At 38.3% G+C, this 12,639-nt stretch overlaps 1 protein-coding gene across 1 annotated transcript in view; it reads right to left on the bottom strand.

The window, feature by feature from the left end:
* The window catches only part of LOC107114785 (slit homolog 3 protein-like), a 291,107-nt gene that overhangs the window by 108,915 nt on the left and 169,553 nt on the right, over window positions 1-12,639 (bottom strand). The window contains exon 20 of the mRNA XM_015416378.1: window positions 2,598-2,695. Coding sequence (XP_015271864.1) covers window positions 2,598-2,695 — 98 coding nt within the window. The remainder of the gene's footprint in view (window positions 1-2,597; window positions 2,696-12,639) is intronic.

Genomic DNA, 12,639 nt, shown 5'->3' with positions numbered 1-12,639 from the left:
GGAATTTACAGTACAAAAGCACATGTCCAATAGATTCAATTTCCCCCATCCCACATGGGCACAATCTATCTTTATAGGGAATTTTCTTCAACCTTCCCGATAAACCAGCTGAGGGAAGGACGTCGAACTGAGCTAGCATGAAAGCCCTACGGAGATGGGGCTGAATCAGTCTTGCCAGATATCCTGAGAGGTTTATCAGTAGTACATCCAATGCCTTCTACAGCAGGTAATAGGGGTGTGCAATTTTTTTTCTTGGTATTTTTTGGTTCAGGTCTATTGGACCTGAAAAAAAACTTGGGATTCGCCAAGAAACCTGGATCCCAATACCAGTAAAGTATTTAGATCTGGGATTTTTCAGAAATGCCTGAATTTTTTCGGGTCCAATAGATTTGAATAAAAAAAAATACAGGGGGGAAAACTGCGGCAAAGCCACACACACACACAAACACCCCCCCCAGCTGATATACCTGGGATTTTTCAGGGATTTTTTCTGGTTCTCCCGAAAAATCCTTGATATATTTGGGATGCCAATATATGCCCAAAAAACACTGATAAGTTGTTTTTTGGGAATATTTTTGATTTGGGTAGACCCACATGCAAACCTCTGGTAGGTAACACAAAAAGACAACTCCAGCTGCTTCATCTAGTCCAACATCCTGCTCAATCAGTGGATAACCAGATGTCCTTGGAAGGCTTCTAAGAAGAGCATGGACACCAAGGCCTTTCCCTGTTGCTGCCCCCTGCACTTGTATTTAGAGGTCTGGCCCCTGAATATGAAAGTTTCATTTGATCATAGCTCCATGGATTTGTCTAATCCTTTTTCAGAGCCATGTATGTTAGTGGCTATGACAAAAGTTCTGTGAAAATGAACTGACACCACTTGAGATTTTTATTTCCTGCTCCCCAAAGTGCCGTCAAGATCCTTTTCTATAAGCTCCCTTCCTCATAAGAACCTAAGAAGAGCCTTGCTGGATCAGACCAATAGTCCATCCTTTGGACACCTAATAACAGGGCATAGAGGCTTTCTCCTGATGTTGCTTCCTGGCTCTGGAATTCAGAGGCTTAAAGCCTCTGAATGTGGAGATTCCCCTCAGTCACTATAGCTAGTAGCCATTGATAGACTTATCCTCCATGAATCTAATTCCCTTTTAAAGCTATTTATTCCTGTGGCCATCACTATATTCTCTGTGTGTAAAGTAATATTTCCTTTTGTCTGTCCTGAACCTACTGCCCATCAGCTTCATGGGATGCCCTCGAGTTCTAGTATTTTGGGAGAGGGAGAAAAAGTTTCTCAGTTGTGTTTTTCTCCCCCCATCTTTAAAGTGTGGCATCCAAACAAACAAATAAAAATCCAATTTTCATCATCACAATGAATATCACTCCATTCTGTTCAAATGAATCCCAGAAGTTAATTACTTGTTGAATCAAAAAATATTTCTTACGTCTATACTGTCTACATCCCATCAATGTCACTGAGTGTACTGAAGTTCTATTATGATGGGAGACAGTAAGAAATTTCCTTCTATTTGATTTGACAGATGCATAATTTTATAAACCTCTGTTTTGTGCCCCTTACATTATATTTTCTATAAACTGAAAAGGCACCAATCTCCTTAGCCTTTCTCTATACAGAATATACTCCAATATCCTAATAGTTTTGATTGCCAAGTTCTATACATTTTTAGCTCTACAGTATAGTTTTTGAGATATGGTAAGTAGAAATGTATACAGTATTCCAGGTGTTTCATGTATCTATACAGGCCATTTTGTTTTCACTCCTTTTCCTAATAATCCTTTGTAATTAATTCATTTTCTTTGTTGCTGCCATACACTTAGTCAACATTTTCATTGGGCTATCTAACATATGCCCTGATTTGGATAGCCCAGGCTAGCCTGATCTTGTCAGATCTCAGAAGCTAAGCAAGGTCAGCCCTGCCTAGTATTTGGATGGGAGACCACCAAGGAATACCAGGGTCGTGACATGGTGGCAGACAATGGAACAACACTTCTGAATGTGTCTTGCCTTCCAAACCCTATGGGGTCACCATAAATCTGCTGTGACTTGACTCTCCATCACCATCTACCATACGGATAGCTCAATAAACCTAGCATAGCCTTCTAGAATGTGTAACTTCTTTAAAAAACTGTGCGACTATTCATGCTAGTGAGCAGGAGAACATCTTGCAAGTGCTTACTAAGCAAAAGACGTTAAATTGGAAGGGAGGATGGAAACCAACCCTAGAGAAATATACTTGAAAAATGTGACAAATATCATTTGTTTTGATCAACACACAACAGTATAAAGAACAAGCAGCTTGAACAACATATTAAGAGAATAATAAGGTAACCTCTCTTGGAAGAAACAATATATCACAAATAAAACTAATGCCATGATATAGCCAATGTTAAAAACTTTCACGTTCCATTGATTTGAGTGATAAATATTTAATTGTGTCTTAACTTTCGTACTAAAAACAATGAACCTTAGAAAGGCTTAATTTTTCCTAGATTGTGCCCTATTTCAATGGCAGAGGGATTTGCAGTTATAGGACATTTCAACTACCAGCTTGCTTGTAATGAAATTTGCTTTCAGTTACCTGAATCCTCCTTGATTTGTGTCTGTGAGATGGCATGTCCCTCCATTCTGGCAAGGATTCTGAATGCAGGCATTAATGGGTATGCTACAGTCTCGATCCTGTCAAGAAAAGTTAATGAATACTGGTTAGTCTTTTGTAGGGAGAAATCCTAAGCAGGTCTAATCAGAAGCAAGCCCGATTTTATTTAATAGGCTTACTCCCGGAAAAGCATTCTTAGGACCACAGCCCTAGTTTAGCCTGTGTACATGATCACACTGGCATGCCCAAAGACCTTCAGAAGTAATCTAGTAAATTGCTTTTGCCAATTAATGCTCACACCAAAAAATCAAAAAGGTATCAACATCGATGGATATGAAATGAATAAATATAAAATAAATAAAAATAGTACATCGTATTATAATGTTGACCATTACAGAACCATTTAAAGAGAAGGGACACAGTTGTGATCACAATGCATATTTGTTGTTCCACATCAGCACTGGCTAAAGCTTCTGTTGTCCGGCTCTTTAGATACTTCCTATTTTTTTTACTGCTTATCCTTGAAGAAAGATAAAAATATGAGTCCAATATAGTTTTAAATAATGCACTTCAGAGTATAAACAAATTAAAGGCAGATGTTGTTCTGTTGTAAATGTCTTATTGAATCTTTACACGCTCCCAATGTCACATAAAGCTAATGGGACCTGTTCTGCAGTAATTAACCAAGAAAAAGACCTTAGGATCACAGTGGAACCTACACTGAAAATGTCAGTTCAATGTGCTGTAACGTTTTTTTTTTTTTAGTTATGAATGACTGGGCAAATTGAAAATAATAAGTATTATAATGTTTTTAAATGTCACTATGATTATCAGTAGCCAAATCTGGAATACACTAGTCACCTCATTTTGAAGGGCAACATAAATGATCAGGGAGTATATATGTTTCTTTATATTGGGCTTTTTAATTTAATAGGTGAAATGATAGACATTTATAAATTTGCTGGTGTTCAGGAATTGCTGAATAAAAGGACTTGCTTCTTAAATGGCAAGTGATTACGTTATGGCAGTGCTTTGCAGAGTTTTTAAAGTGGGACTCAGGCTCACTATAACATTTTCTACCTATATGTAATATTTGAGGAAATACGTTTCAGTGAATCTGAAAGAGTGTACATACTAAGTTTCTCAGTTCTCACTTGTACCCAGAATTGAACCTTATTTGTCTTATAGGTGCCACTGGACTCATACCTCATTCCCACATCTGTTTGTTAACTCTTGTATTTGTATGCTAATTTACTGCCATTCACAGATCTTTCTTGCATCCAATCTCAGCTATAATCACCCAGTACTTATGCATCTTGACTCTAAATGGCCCTTCCTGACAACAGTATATAAGTAATGATTGAAGAGGTTCTGTTCAGCTGTATTTGAGGAAGTGTGCTTGCACACAAAAGCTGTGAATAAAACTTTGATGGTCTTAAAGGTGCCACTGGACTCAAATTTTGTTCTATAACATTTTCTGTGCTTATTGGAACCTAATTCTAAATTTAGGAATTTACTTGGAAGGTAATTCCATGGTACTCTTTCTCTCTCCCAGTATAAAATGTAGCAATCTCACATCAGCTAACAATGAACAAATTTAGAATTTATTTTTCAGTGTTAGCATTTATGAACACATTGTATTACATGCAGCATTTCTTGGCTATTTTGTATATTCTGCAGAGGCAAACCCAAATTTGCTACTGAGCATCCCATAGCCTCATCTTCCAGTTCACCCTGTTCCTCTCTCCTCCTTCCTGACCTTGTGATCCACCTGCAAGAGAGTCATAACTCAATTTTGGATCCTGATCCACAGCGTAAAAATCACTGCTGTATACAATTTAGTTCTGTAAGATGTGTTCTTCACAACTAAATTAGATGGCTGCAAAATTTATGGACATTTTCAGGGACTAGCTGAAAATGGAAGCTCCGTGGCGGTATACCTCTGATTTCCAGATGCTGGTGATGGATACTACCATTATCCCCTACTTGTGAGATTCCTAGTGGTATGTGGTCACTGGTAAACATTTGATCTGATAAGTAAATCCTCAAGTTCATGTGCCTATAACAAGCAATTGCCAATTATTTTCTTCAGACATTTAAGTTCATGATCAATGAGAAGGAATTTGAAACAATGGCATTCTAATTATGTGAAAAGTTTTCATGCCTTCTGGGCAGTTTTACTTCCTTATCGTTTGAAGTAATCTGAATCCAAGATAAATGTTGGCCACTGTCATGTAAAAAATACAATGTATCTGCTGTTTAAATTGTGTTGTATATTGTATTTAATTGTACTGTGTTTCGTATTCAACTTACACAGAATGGAAAATTCCTTTCCTTCTCTAGGTAGTATCACATTAATAGTCATGGAGTCATGTTGAGTTTAAGAGCAGCTTAAAGATTACTGAAATGTTAGCCAGCAACAATATTTCTAAGAAACAGAACATATAGAATCATATAATAAGAAAGATATTTCCTACACCTTCTAAAGAAAAAATTTAATTTTAAAAAATCTTATAAAAAGGCTCTGCAAGCCCTTGTTCTTTAGTGGCTATCTATCCTCTTTTTTATAAAGGTCAGTCCTCTAGCTACTATTTCGAAGGTATTCTATTAGGAAGCAGTAAAGGCGCTGAAAGTGATGCCAGTAGTTTGGTTACCATATTTCTTGTATAAGCTACTCCCAGATTCTGAACCTTCAATCTAGAGACTGGGTATTTCCCATTTAATAACAAATACATCCACAGCTGAAAATTAGGTCTCCAGAGGACTGTACTGTACTGTAACATTCCTGTTTACTTTGTATTAATGCTTAACATGGCTGATTGGCTCCGGACTGACTACGCATTTAACCTCAGCATCTTGCAGTAAATAACCTGAACCAGGCATAAATAAGTGTATTACAGAGAACACGTACAAATGTGTATTTTTTCTATTTCTAAATTCTAACCATGTTTTGAGATATTAATGAAAGTTAACGTAATATGCTAAATACAGAGAACTGAGACTGCTATTTTCAGTGTTATGAATACAAATAGCAGTTCTCTTATTCTTTGCTCTTTCTGGGCTGGAACACAAAGAGGATTTCTGTGAATGGAATGGGGGCAGATTCCCTCCTCCCACTGCAGACTTCTAACTTGCTCCTCACACTTTTCTGGGGGGGGGGGAGATTGTCACTCTGAAGCAGCATTGGGTCTTTGGGGACCACCGTAGAAGGGGGAGAATAGGAATGTCTGCTCAGCTAATGGAACTTTTTTTTCCTGTCAGCAGAAACGTTCCATGGAATCCAAACCTTTGAATCTGGATGTACAGAAAGGACCTGTGCATCTACTGAAGGGAAATTTAGGAGCAGGTTAGTAGAAGTTCAAAAAGCAACGAATGATAATTGCATTTAAGCCTAATGTTTTTCTAGGAAACAAGAACCATCTTCCACAAGTGGCCCAATCCATGAAACCTATTCTGCTTAGTTTTATGAAAACTGATTAAAATGAAGTAACAATTTGACCCACAGTACAAAAGCACATGAGCTTTGATTTGGAAGTCTATCTTTTTACCTGTTTGTATTAGTTGGACAATGTGCACTAACAGCAGTGATACAAAATTTACTAATTAGATTTGAATGTAAGATTTATACCAATAATGAATTAATTATTTACTGTCTTAAAGAGAGTTACAATTTTCAGTTTCTCCATGATTAGATTTCCCCTGCTGTGCATAACTTCCCCCCCCCCCCAATATTTTTATTAGAAGATTTTTACAATACAGAATAATAACCGGTTACATAAAGCAAAATTTCAGAAGATGCAAACCGCCTCTACTCAAATCAGGCATATATATCTTACTTTACCTAAACTTTATTAAAGTCCTAACAATTTTTGAACATATCTAGTTGTAGGAAGTCAGATGTATAGAGTGTTCTAATTAAATTGCATTATTTTGTATTTTGCATTAGCAACGTCTATCCAATTAAATTGCGCTAAAGATATTTTTTCTAAGATCGGGCTCCAAATACTCAGAGGGTTATAAAATTCGCACTCATTTTTAATTGTTGAGTCATATATAGAGAGGTTTTCTAGCATAAATATATCCCAAACTTTATTAATCCATTGTGTTAATGTAGGTGGATTTCTGTTTTTCCAATTCTTCGCAATTGTAATCTTAGCTGCTACTATTAACAAATTGACTAATTTTTGCGTTCTTTCAGGGGGATGATTCTGTGGCCAAAGGTGAAGGAGCATAACTACGGCTATGGTGATCCACAGGAACAAGCTTTGAAGTATAGAACTTACTGTATTATTTACTGTGTCTTATTGAAGCGTATACATTTTTTGGTTAAGAGTGAGATGTTTGCATGTTCTCCCTCTCACAACAGGGTAGTTGTTTTCTGTTGGGATTCAGAATGATAAAGCTAGCAGTGTGTTCTGTCCTAGCCCTATTGGAAATTAAAACATACATTTCAGGATCAAATTATTTAAGCAAAGGGTGGAAAAGACTTGACTTCAACAAACTTGGGTGCGAGTCTGTTTAGGATTAATCAATTAAATTTAATACAAGTGAGAACTAAGAAGCTTAGTATTTATACATGCAGTGACCACTCCAAGAATATTATATGCCAAATATTGGAGAAAAAAGAAGTACCTTCAAAAGAAGAAATGATAAATAAAATTCTGGAAACTGCGGAGATGGATAAATTGACTTTAATACTGAGAGGACAAAAAGAAGAAAGATTTCAAAATACATGGTCAAGTTTTTATAAATGTCTTGAGGACTATAATAAATGAACAATATTGACGATTCAACGATTTAGAAGAGAATATAAAATACAAGTGCAATTATAATGCATAATACTTATACAAAAATGTATGGTGATAAACAATAGCTACTATATAAATAGACAATGTAGGAGGTAACAAACTAGGTAAAACAGAGATGTATATGGAATCCCCAATCTATATGAATTTATGTTTGTCTGTCTATTTGTTTGTTTTTCTTCTTGTTTGTTTGATATAAAAATATTTTTTTTTAAAAAAAGTTCAATATTTATATCTTGCCTTTCCTTGTGGCTCAGTTGTACTGCTAGGAGCATTACGAAGTTTATGTCCAGTGGCACCTTTAAAACCAAAAAAGTTTTATTCAAAGTGTAAGTTTTTGTGTGCAAAGTACACTTCTTCAGACAATGCTAGGAGCATTGACAGAGCTACGATGCAAACAACTTTATAGTACCCATTTTGGTAATTAGATCGGCTACTTGGCTATGTGTTTATTGCTTTATATTTTCAAATTCTAACTGATCTATATTTTCATAGCGTAGTTCTTGATGTTGTTTTTACCCAAAGCTACCCAGCTAACAGGCTATTTTTCATGTTTAAGATACTGCTGAATGTAGCGACCATGCACAGATTTATTCTGCTAATGTAATTTAATTTAGGGGAGAACAGCTAAGTTTTTTGGCCCCATTTTGAACCCTCTTCAATTGCAGAACACAATCCCAGGTCAAAGAGGGATTAACCCCCCCCCCCCAGGAAATCATATTATGCCCATAATTTGAAAACAGGTCCCACCGACCTTACAGTTGGGCTGTAAATGGGTTACATTGTAAATGTGCAAGTATAAGCACAATATACATAGACAAAATGATGTATATGTGTAACATGAGAACATAATTGCAGTTTTTACAGTGACAGGTGCCCAAAGGAATCATAAAGTTATATATTTTATATGGAATCAAAGTACCCAAAGCTTTGACGGTTTAACTTTTAAATCACTCCTATATCCCATAGTGGTCACTGGCTCCAGACTAAGGAAGACTTAAGGGGTCACAGAAATCTAATACATGTGAACAAATGTCTACATTAACAAATGTCCCCATTGCTAATCTTGGTGAGAAAACAGTAGCACACTCAATGTTCTCCTCTATTTTTAACCGCACTATTTGGCATTGTATGCTTACACCAATTAAATGCATCTGATTTCCTGTTTGACCACAATATTATCCCATCTTCCTATAAATCCTCCTTTCAGTTCTAAAACACAAATGGCTATTATCATCATATTCAAAGCTCATAAATATTTGGCAATGACACAAAAGGGCCCAAGGGAAGCTCTTCATGTGTGAGGGGAAAGCATGGACTTGGGTCTAAAACATTATTTTTAAAACATTTCAATTGGAAATGGATTCCACGTGACAAGTGGAAGTGTAAATGGGAAAATGTTCAATGCGAATACAAAAGGATTTGTATATGCCAAGGGGCTCTTTGAATTCAATGCTTTATGAGCACCCAGTTGCCATTCTTTTCATGTCCAGACCTTTTACAGCACCATCCTAAGACCTAGCTTGATAAGGCTTAGAATGGTGGCTTAGAATGGTGACTAAGTGCTATGCTGGGGTATCTTGCTGATACACTGGTAGCAAGTTGCACCAGTTCAGCATCAAAGTAACCTCTGTGCACACAGATGTGGCTGGCATCAGGGCTGTGCCAAGGGTAGAGCAGGTCTTTGTGGGCTTCCTAAGCCTCTCCAGTCCCAGTCATGCTCCTCACACCAATACAACATTATGCTACTGAAAGCTCTGGTGTAGTTTGAAGTCATCCCATAGTGACCCACGAAAGGGGGGGGAACCCCACAACTCCCCCACATACCCCAAAACCAGTGCAGCTTAGGATACTGGTTAAGTCTGCAGCCAGCCACAGCCTCCCCTGGCAAAAAAGAACTTGGCTGGAGGAGAGGACTTGCAAGGGTAGGTTAACTCTAGGACTCCAGCTGCTTGGGCCATTGATCTCTTTGGAAGTAAAGGGATTGGCTGCTCTTTTCTTCCTCATTTCTGATGCTCTATGTGCAGGCAATGGTTGTATGACATCAGGGGGCTGTGGCTGCATCGACAGGCAAGGGATTGGTTTTGTCTGTGTGAGGGTCATCCCTGGCATTGTGCTTTGTGATTGGTGGATGTTGGTGGGGTTGCTATGGAATCTGGTGTGATTGCAATGCAGTCCAGAACTTGCCAAGATGTGTTTGTACCACCTCTTTCCCCTCTGCATAATGACTATAGGGTACCGACTACGGGTGCCAGTACCATGGTGATATACTATCAACATGGGGGTCTTAGCATGGGGCTGCTCATCTGTATAATGTTTTATAACGTATCGGAAAGGACCCTATTTTAATGAAAGAGCACATATTGTATGTGTCCTAGGTTCAATTTTCTGACATCTCCAGGATAAGAATTTCAGATAGTAGGGCTGGGGAAGCAGAGCTTCTGCCTGTCAAAAGAGACCAGATCGGGCTAGATGGACCTATGATCTTACTCAGTATAACAAGAAAATAAAGAGCCACACCAGTCACAGGAGATAAAAATAGGGCCAAGGCCGATGGTGCAAAACCGAGTAAAATATATATACTTTATTATTCAATTATATTCCCTGTTTCACCTATTGGTGAAATGCATAGTGAATCTTTGGCAATATAACTTGAGTAATAAAGGATGTATTTTTACCTGATTTTGCACCATTGACCTTTACCCTATTTCTATCTCCTTACTCAATATACAACAATTATATGTTGTGTCCTAATTTCCGAAGGATTAGGTAGCAAAAAAGTCATAGCTCAGAGCTCTTGTGTAAATTAAGATTCCAACTTCAGTTATATCAGTGACACATTTCACATATGGCAACATATGCTGCTGAGGGCCTGCTGCTTCCATGATCATGAACCAGAAAAGGAAAATATTTTTTTAGTTGAATTGCTGACTAATCAATTAAACTCCTTCAGCTCTTTTGCTTAAGTTTATACTTGGATTATGGTCCACCCACCTCACTGCTGTAGCAATGTACTCCTCCACGCACAATTTTCTACATGTCTAGATCAAACACATACTGAGAGGGCAATCTTAAGACAATTTATCTAGGTAAAGGAAATAGCTTCCAGATGGACAGACATGTTTGGTGCTGACTGGTGAGAGGGAAGCAAGGTATTGTTACTGAAATAGCATGACATTCTGGTGGAGATTAGCTTGGTAACAAGAAAGTGATTCTTTCATACATTTTAATTATACATTTAAAGTTGTCAAACATCATTTTTGTTCAAAATCTGTAGCAAAAATATAGATGCAGGCTGTGGGTAGCTTATCCAATTTCTACCAAGTTGCTTTTGGCTACTGCATTCTTCTTCCCCCTTATGCCCCGATCCATTATATTTGCCAGTCTTGTGCTGTAATCATTCAGTATATGCATACGTAACTACACTTTTAGGTTTGCAAGCAGAAATGATTACTCTATTCAAAACTCAAGACAGAGTACAAAAGAAAAAGATTTGCTTTCTAAGAGATGTATTCATATTGTTCACATCTGGATATTGACTTCTCTGGTTAGGCACTGTAGCACACAACTGGGAGCCCAAGAAATGTTCTTTATTCCTTCACATGTGTCTGCACTAAAGGTGTGCATTTGGGTTTTCCAAATCCACCCCCCCCCCGAAAAAAGTCTTTTTGGGTGTTTTTTTTTTGGGGGGGGGTGGATACTGAAAAGGCTTCCCTGAGCCTTTTTGGATATCTGGGAAAAAAACCCAAAAGAAATTGGGGTTTTTTAAAGGGTTTTCCGGAATGCCAAAAAACGGCCTCTAGGGGGGTTTAAAGGGCGCCAGGAAACAGCGTTTTCCCCTCTTTCCCGCCTCTTGCTCCTCTTTCCAGGAGGGAAGGGGAAAGAGGGACCTTCCAGACAGCTAATCACTGCAATGCATTTCAAAATGCATTACAGCTTGCAACTTTTTGCAAGGCTGTTGTTGCTGCTGGCAGCCAAGCTACTAGCTTGCTCCTTTCACAGGGAAGGAGCACTGGTGGCCAATAGGATTTTGGCATCTGCTCTCTGGCCAATCACAGAAGGTTGTTCCTTATTGAAATCCTTCTGTGTATTCCCAGAAAGCATAAAAGGAGACTCCCTGTCTGGCTGACTCCATTGCTGTTCCTGGTTCCTGCTGCTGGTGGTGATTGGAGATTGTGCGTGGCTGGCTGGCTTCTTCTAGAACCAGTCCCTGCTCCTTGAGCCTCCTTTCCTCCCAGTGCTGCCTTGCCTGCCTGCCTTGTGGAGTGGACCTTCAATCAATTCTGAAGTCATCATTCTGGTTTGATTAATTTAGGGCACTTTTAAAGAAATTTAATTTTCTTTATTTCTTGTGGGTTGGGGCCTGGGATTGGTCGTTGGGGGGGGGTAGGCCTCTAGGGCCTCTCAGGCCTCTTTCTGATTTTTTTTTGGGGGGAGGGTTTTCTAGTTTGTCTTTTTGCAGTTTAATTTTTTTTTTACTGTGTTTCATTCTTATTTGGCTTGTTGTTGGGGTTTTTCGGGGGGGTTAGGGAGTTCTAGTTTTTTCTTCTACTTGTGAGTTCTTGTAGTTTTTTCTTCTAGTTTTTGCCTGTTGTTTGTTTTTGCAGTTTAATTTTTTTCTGTGTTTGATTTTTATTTATTGACTTGGAGCTTTTTTGGGGGAAGGCTAGGCTACCTTCCTGGGGCCTAGGCTCTTGTTTTTGTTTTTGAGTTTTGTTGTGGTTCTTTCTGTTGCTTGTCTTTTTGCAGTTTAAGTTGCTTAAGTTCTTGTTGTATTGTATTTTCTGGACTTCTTGGGGTTTTTTTTGGGGTGGTGGTGGTTTACAGATGAGGTCTTCTGCCTGGGGCCTAGGTTCTCTGGTCTGCTTTTGGTTCTGTTTGTTTTGTTCTGTTGTTTTTGCAGTTTCGTTTTTTTAAAGTTCCTTGCTTCTTTCTTGTGTGTTTGCTGGGCTTCTTGGTTTTTTTTTGGGGGGGGGGGTTACAGACTAGGCCTTCTGCCTGGGGGGGGGTACAGACTAGGCCTTCTGCCTGGGGCCTAGGTTCTCTGGTCTGCTTTTTGTTCTGTTTGTTCTGTTCTGTTGTTTTTGCAGTTTCAATTTTTTAAGTTCCTTGCTTCTTCTTTATGTGTTTGCTGGGCTTGTTGGGTTTTTTTTTTTACAGACTAGGCTTTCTGCCTGGAGCCTAGGTTCTCTGGTCTGCTTTTGGTTCTGTTTGTTTTG

Source organism: Gekko japonicus, unplaced genomic scaffold, assembly GCF_001447785.1.
Source record: "Gekko japonicus isolate JY-2015 unplaced genomic scaffold, Gekko_japonicus_V1.1 scaffold1301, whole genome shotgun sequence".
Lineage (NCBI taxonomy): Eukaryota > Metazoa > Chordata > Lepidosauria > Squamata > Gekkonidae > Gekko > Gekko japonicus.
The sequence above is the reverse complement of the archived record's forward strand: the minus strand, read 5'-3'. Positions and strand labels throughout refer to the sequence as shown.